At 43.9% G+C, this 7,332-nt stretch overlaps 1 protein-coding gene across 1 annotated transcript in view; it reads right to left on the bottom strand.

Annotated features, from left to right (window-relative positions):
- Positions 1–3,968: 3,968 nt before the first annotated feature.
- LOC119888689 (protocadherin Fat 4) overlaps positions 3,969–7,332 on the bottom strand; it is a 102,644-nt gene continuing 99,280 nt past the window's right edge. Inside the window, 1 exon segment of the mRNA XM_038699386.1 lies at positions 3,969–7,160. Coding sequence (XP_038555314.1) covers positions 5,245–7,160 — 1,916 coding nt within the window. The 3' untranslated portion in view covers positions 3,969–5,244.

Here is a 7,332-nt window from a genome sequence, read left to right as displayed (position 1 = left end):
ACCTGTGAACTGGACCCTGCATGGACAGTACATAAGTGCTGACCCTTACCGTATTCTTATCAAGTCTGCTTATGTCTCCATAAAATGCACAGGATGGGACATCAAACCCCAATACATGTCATGGAAATAATGATAATTAATAAGTTCCCCTTTACACATTTGTATTATTTTTTTTAAACTTTTTTACTAAGTAAAGTATTTCAAAATTGTGCTTAGCTACAGTACATGAACAATTGTAAATAGTTACCTTCCACTACTGCAGAGAATGCAATTGAGGCCCCTTGTTAACCTGATGAATTGTGGATGTGGTCAGACCTCAGACTTCACATAAGAGCAGCTATGAGGGGAAAGTCTGTCCATCACAGACAACCTAACAAAGGACTGAATGCTGGCTGTAGAGTATATATACAGAGGCTGATGACAACTGTGGAGCAGGTGTGTAGACAGGTGTGCCTCAGGTGATGAGTTGGGGCAAGAAATACAGCACACTGAGGACAGCTGGTGGTCAGGTGAAGCATAGCAAAGTCTAAAATGACAGGTGAGGTTAGTGCTGCAAGGGTAAACCAGTATTTTTAATCCCATTTGTATTACACAGTATTAAGATGAAATGTTTTTAAACCATAGTTGAATATTAGTTCAACTATCATAGAATACTGTATGGGCCAAAATTAATATGCTCTAGATCAAGTCAACCTCATGGCCTCTCTCAGTGTTAGAGCTCCAATTAGCATCTTTTTATGACAGACTCTTTTTGGGACTGCAGGTCTGATTTTATATGCAGTATTTGAGGAGAATTCAGACAAAGGCTAGAAAAGAAACACATTTAGTTAGAACGTGTTTAAAACATCATTTTGGGTCATTTATTCTGTTTGGGTCTCAATAAACCTCTGAGGAAAGGATCTGGCTCTTTAGTGGTTTAATCGTTCGCAGTGTTTACCAGCTAGTCATTAACTTTGTTTCTCTGCCTTTTGGTGCTGGGAAGTTGGTATACAGTGGGTTTTAGAGCATTTTTGGCTGAAAAACAGGATAGATGAGACTGTAACAAAAAGTAAAGTTGTTCCCCTTAAGGATACTAAAATGCAGAAGGGAAATACAGAGTCTACAAGTGACACCTTTCACATTTCACAGAGTGATTTCATCTGTTGTCAATACAAAAATATTGTTAGCAGATTTTGCTGCAACAAAATTGTAAAATAAAACATGATTCAATCAAAACTTTAGGTTGATCCATGCTGGTATACCCCACCTACAGGGAAGACTTCTGCAAACAACGGGGGATGGTCATTCATCTCAGTGTGTTTCATTTTAACCCAAGCCAATGTAGACAATGCAACATCTGCTTTGTCAAAGGAAAAGGAACCTGTGGGACCAGCTGGGAGAATCCTCTCTTTCCCAGTGGAGTGGCAGTTCTGCTGGTTGCCAAACACACAGTGAGTTAACCAACACTTAAGTCAGCAGCATCTCCCCGAATTAGAAAACAAAACAAAACTCCAAAATTGCTGAAGCAGCAGAATGTCACACATGGGATCAGAAACAGATGTGTTGCCTCTGCGGAGCCTGACAGAGCGACTCCCTGACAGCACAGTGACACTCGAGCCAGGGGTCTCATGATGACGATGTTGTCTGTTTAGCATCCATCATACACTTCTATAAATGTTCTCAAGCTGGTGGCAACCAGAGCCTTGCTTAATCCCAGCCCCTTGATGCTGGAGTAAAAACCGCAGCGTTTCAGATTCTTAGAGGAAGGAAGGCGCTTTTCCAAAGATGGGACAGCCATCGTCTTCCTCATGCACGCACACACATCTATCTTTCTCTTTCATTTCCCAACAGCTCCATCTCGGTGAAGCTTTCATGTGTGTTGAAAGGCATCGGCTGGCTGCAGTACACACAGCATTTTAGAACATTTAACGAAGGCGAGCCTTGCAGCTTTGATGCAGATGTGAAATGGAGAGTGCCACTAAGATCGGGTGATAATTTGTGGAGCGTTAATGTTGTTTCACATGTAAGCCCTCAGAGGATGAACCGGGGATTTGTCCATCAAGCCTTGTAGACCCATATGTAGACTGGTAGGAGCTGAGGATGTGGGTATCTACTGTACAGGAGCAAGAGATGTGAATACTGTAACCACAACATCTAAAAAAGTGACGTAGGCCATAAAATCATTGTTTTTGGGCCATATTCCTTTTTGTCTTTTTTTTTTTTTTTTTTTACAGCTAACCTTTAAGAGGTGACAGAAATTAAGGACCTCTTGCCTTTTAAAAAGCTCCCAGTTTTATGGCATATCAAACTTTTTGAGATTTTTTTCAAGGTTTAGATGAAGTTCACTCTCACTGCCTGTTTTATACACATTCACAGTCATATGTCACTAAACACCAACCAATCAGAGTAAGAGTGAAACATGTTCTTTGTTCTAGCATAGAATGTGCTTTTAATTTTGAGTCGTTTGAGTCAAACTTAAGGAAGCGCTTTAGCTGTATGACGACTCTGAGGCTCAGAATAATCAATCTTTATAAACAAGCTTTTGGGAGGATTTTTGGGGAGGAACACTCTGTTTCAAGGAAGCCCATCACAGCTCAATGCCACATCCTTTTATAAATACTGGGGGAACTCTTAAGTCAACATGGAAATCATCTTAATGGGTATTATGTTTTGATGACATATGTGGATTCAAGGAGGGGAAAGTCAGTACTCTCCATGGGAAATAAAAAGGTGACTCTTTCACATTAAGTTTTATATATAATGGCTTGACACTTTTGGAAATCATTTTGTACCAATGTGAACTCTGCATCTTTAGGATTTTTTGAAACACACACAATGACTTTGCTACATAGCTCTCCAAAAAGAGAACTTTGATCATGAGTGGCTGCGCCTGGTAGCATGTTTCTTGTGTCATTACTAACACAAATAGCTTATTGCTTTCTGAAATAGCACCCACATCCATTTGAGTCGACAGGAATAACATGTTGTATTTTTGTAAGAGCCATGTCCTACAATATAACATGCGATGTTCGCAGTTAGAATATATACGGCAATTAATCCTTAAACACATCATAAGCTCCTCTGCCATTCAGTGAATTCCAGCAGCCATCTGGACTATATCCAAAAACAGCACTTGAGGAAAAAAAGCCCCCCACCCCAAGAAAATCAGGAAGACAGATTCATGTCAGTCCTCATGAGTGTTGTACATCCTACCATACTTTAGAACAATGTGCCCTTTGTATATACAAGTCTCTCCTGCTTACCTATAGGGAGGAGGTGGGGGGTTTGCTCCTGACGTTGCCTCTGCCAGATATCTTTCAGAGCCTGCCATGTCGCACCAGAGGAGAAACTGTGAGGTTTATTTGAATTCATCTCCTATCTACTCGTCCTACCACCCACCCAAATTCTCATTATCATTCTGAGTGTTATTATTATCTCAGCATCAGCGTGGTACAGCTTTCCCAAAGAGTCTTTGGTCAACACAGCTCTCTGCAGGACCAAGCCCCTCCGTGAGCCTGTAGTAATTTACCCAGATTTGGGCTGTCACTCTTTGCCGGGTTCACAGCTCCCTGCGTTTTCTCTTGTGGCCTCTCTCCCCTTGATGACGGAGAAGATAAGCATGTTGCATTCCGAATCACTGAGCTATGACAAAAAAAGGGGTTCTGCTCAATAAGCCAGATGTAAATAATTGTTGAAAGCAATATAGGGCCCTGCGTCGCAGAGTCCACTTGATGTTTTGCTTGGCTGTGAGCGAGGTGGTTCAGTTTCATTTGGGTCCTGAAATGCCTTTTTAAATGTTTTGTTCAAACCCAGTATTATTTAAAGACTGCACACAGTGAGCTTTGAATATAGAAAGCTGTACGACCAAATGATTTGGAGTGGGAGTAAATCGCAGCTTGAAGGTGACAATATTTTAAAAACTACCAACACTTACTTGCATCTAAATCAGTTGCTTACCACTTCAGGAAAGAAGACGTTTCTAAAGCAGCTTTTAAATAAATACTGTTTTTATTCTGTTATTGGCTTTTTACAGGTACAAAGCATACAGCATGTTATAGTTTTATCAAAAGTGGAAAATACTGATGTTACATATGTAACAAATGTAAAAAATAAGTCTTCAATCTTACTTTCCCCGAAAGTAAGAACATACATTTCAGCATATGAAAATATCCATAAAAACACAGCTTAAGTAATTTAAGTTAATAAACAGTACAAAAATGTAGAAACCATACATGTCAAAATAATGGACAAGGACACCAACAACAAATGACTCCATGATTTCACATGAATTAAAAAAATTTACACAAGTTCATAGTGTTTTAGTTGGGGTCATGTTTATAGGATCCACACATCATCATCATCGCCTGAAAAACACTTGGTTGGTCAGAAAATGCTAAAGCAATTTTGACAAACATCACTATCCCCGCAAAACCTCCTCTTCTACTGAACTTAGACCAGAAAAACAGAAGAGGAAAAGTCCTCCCCTGTACTGAAATCCTCAAATGTCTGTAAGGCAGGGGACTTGTTTAATCCTCACTCTTGGAGCGTTTAGCCAGTCTTCTGTGAGAAAACACACCAGGGCAAAGACAGACAGAGAGAAAAGGGATAATAACATTGGTGGGGTCTGCCATACCGTGCGAGGAAAACGGTGTACTTACTTTCACACAGAGGTCTGTGTCCTGTCACCTACAGGTGCAGTCAGATCAAATACACATGCTTCCTTTTAAGTAAATTAAAAATTGACTGGGAGTTTTCTTTTACTCAAAGGCCCGTTGGAATTCTCTTCCTGTGAGTGTTAATATTATCTACCCTCTTATCTCTCAACTGTGAAGAAGTAGAAGTTTTTGGAAAGGAGAGGCAATATTGGTAATAAAAAACAGAAATGTTTGATCAAGATAACATGAATGGAGCTTTGCAGTTACTAAATGGAATTCAGACATGGATTTCAATTTTCTCTTTTTTTGAACCATTCAGTGTCAATGGATACATTGTAATGAGTCCTCAGAGAGATGAATGCATGATTGTACAGTTGAATTTGGACCTGGAAAAGACTGGTAAACTATTCCAAGGTGGCTACTGACCAAATCTGTCATGTCACAGGTGCCATTGCTCTGCCTTACTGCATTGAAAGTCGTCTTATAATTTTGAATAATGCAAAAAACATGTAGTCCAATGTTCTCTTGAAATATACAGTCTTCCTTTGTCTTTTTTTTCTTTTCAAAATGGAGAACATCACCATATTCTACAACATTGTAATAAATAGTCTCATACATATTGCTCAGCTTCTCCTTCGTTTAGAATGGTCACAGAGCCATCCCCACTGTTCATTTCAATGTCTTTTGCTGCTGCGTTCTCGGGAAGCAAGGCTAAGTCCTTGAACACGTCTACATAATGTCCAAAGCCAGGGCCCCAGTTCAACAGATTGTCCCAGTTGAAGCCCCCAGCTTGCTGGCCCAGTCTGTGGGGCAGGGTGTAGTGCTGGTCAGTAGGGGGCATCTGAGCAACGCCAGGCCCACCTTCTGCCCTCCGGCTCGAGTACCGCCTCTGTTTGAGCCTCCCACCATAGTCCTCATCATCAGCGTCTGACTCGTTGACTTGCGAGAGCTTGGGAACTCGGGAACTATAAGACACTGGCTTGTCCCGTTCATACTCCATCTCTGAGCAGGTGAAGGAGTCATGTGAGTCACTTTCTGAAGAGGACTCTGGGGCAGGGATGCCATCAGCGGGGTTGCGGACCCTTGAAAGCGGCCTGCGGCAGTCCTCCTCAGAGCTGGAGCGCCCGTGGTCTGCGCTGCAGATGCTGGGGTTGCGTGGGCGTGGAGTGTTCAGCCGCTCCACTTCCTCGATGGATAGTCCCACAGGAGGCCCCGTCTCCAGGGGGATCTGCTCGATCGGCTGCTTGAGCCGACTGCCAGGTCTGGAGGTGTGGCCGTGGCTGGCCATGGTCTGCGGACTCTTGCTCCGCCTCCCCAGCCGGGTGGCATAGTTAAACATGGGTGGTGGCTGGCACATGTCATTGTGCAGGTCCAGTGGGCTGCCCTCACGGCGAGCCAGGTTCAGTTCTCTGGTTGGAGTGTTTCTGTAAAAGGAGGAGGGCTTGGTGAATGGAGCTGGGGAGTGCCTGGAGAGAGGGTTTGGGGTGGGGCACGCTGAGTGGGAGTGGCTGAGTGGGGTGGACCGTAGTGCTTGGGTATACTGAGGCTGGTAGGTGTAGCTTGTTGCTCCAAGGGGTAAAGGAGACTGTCTGGCGAAGCCCAGCGGGCTGTGTCTCTGGATAGAGAACTTGGGCGTGTGGCTGCGGAACTGCTTGTAGTGTTGGATGATGTCTGCATCTGAAGGGGCGATACTGCTGGCATTGTCTATATCATAGTGTTCAATATCTGCCTCTGGGCCATTACAGGGGGCGCAGGGAGCACTGGGGACGGTCTCATTGTTGTGGGGAATGTCTGTTTCATCATAGATAAGATAAGGGTTCTCCCTCTCAATAATGTCTGGTTTGGGGTTCCCTTCTGGTTGTTTCCGTACTGTCATGTCATCTCCATATGGAGGTATGTTATCTGGGTCATCGAATGCAACATTCTCACTACCCTTTTTCTTTTTCTTCTTCTTCTTCTCCTTCTCCTTGGGTTTCTTCTCCTTGGGTTCTTTTGGCACTTTGGTTTTGTTGCGGCCCTTGCAGTGGTTGCACAGGATGAGACTGAGCACCACCAAGGCAAGGACAGTGGCACAACTGCCAACAATAGCAGGCACCGCCCAGATGGGAAGGACCATAGTTTCTGCTGTGGGGCTTGGGCTGCAGACAAATCCGCCGTTGTTGGCTGTCTTGCAGACAGTGCCCTCAGGGCACTGGGCACCCAGACAAGCCACCAATGTCTCACAAGTCTTGCCTGTGTAGAACTCGGAACAGACACAGGTGAAACCTGAGCGGGGGTCCGGCACACAGCTGCCATGGTTCTGGCAGGGATTAGAGGCACAGTCACCAGGTGGGACACACTGGTACGTGTACCATTGGTTGACGCACATCAAACCATCCCAGCATGGGCTGCTCTCACACAGGTTGGGACCCCTGCAGCCGATCTTAACAGACGAACTCGTCTTAGTTAAGGTGACAAGGCTGTGTTCTTCCGTAAATGGCAGGTTCTCCCCATTGTACTTCACATAGGCCAAGCAGCCGTCAAAACCTGCAAATAAATCAGAGAGAAAACTGCTTCAGAAAACAAGAACCAGCTATCAGCAGCTAACAAGGGCATACGAGTGGCCTGGAGGGGATTCATTTCCGATTGCCACCAGACTGATGGGTTTTCAAATGTCTGTCGACTGGATTGCTTCTTTGTAAATAACAGGAATGGGAGC

Source organism: Micropterus salmoides, unplaced genomic scaffold (genome assembly GCF_014851395.1).
Source record: "Micropterus salmoides isolate LMB-PRFRI ecotype aquatic unplaced genomic scaffold, ASM1485139v1 Ms_hic_scaffold_5, whole genome shotgun sequence".
In the NCBI taxonomy this organism is placed as follows: domain Eukaryota; kingdom Metazoa; phylum Chordata; class Actinopteri; order Centrarchiformes; family Centrarchidae; genus Micropterus; species Micropterus salmoides.
Note: the sequence above shows the minus strand (reverse complement) of the source record. Positions and strands in the feature narration are given on the sequence as shown.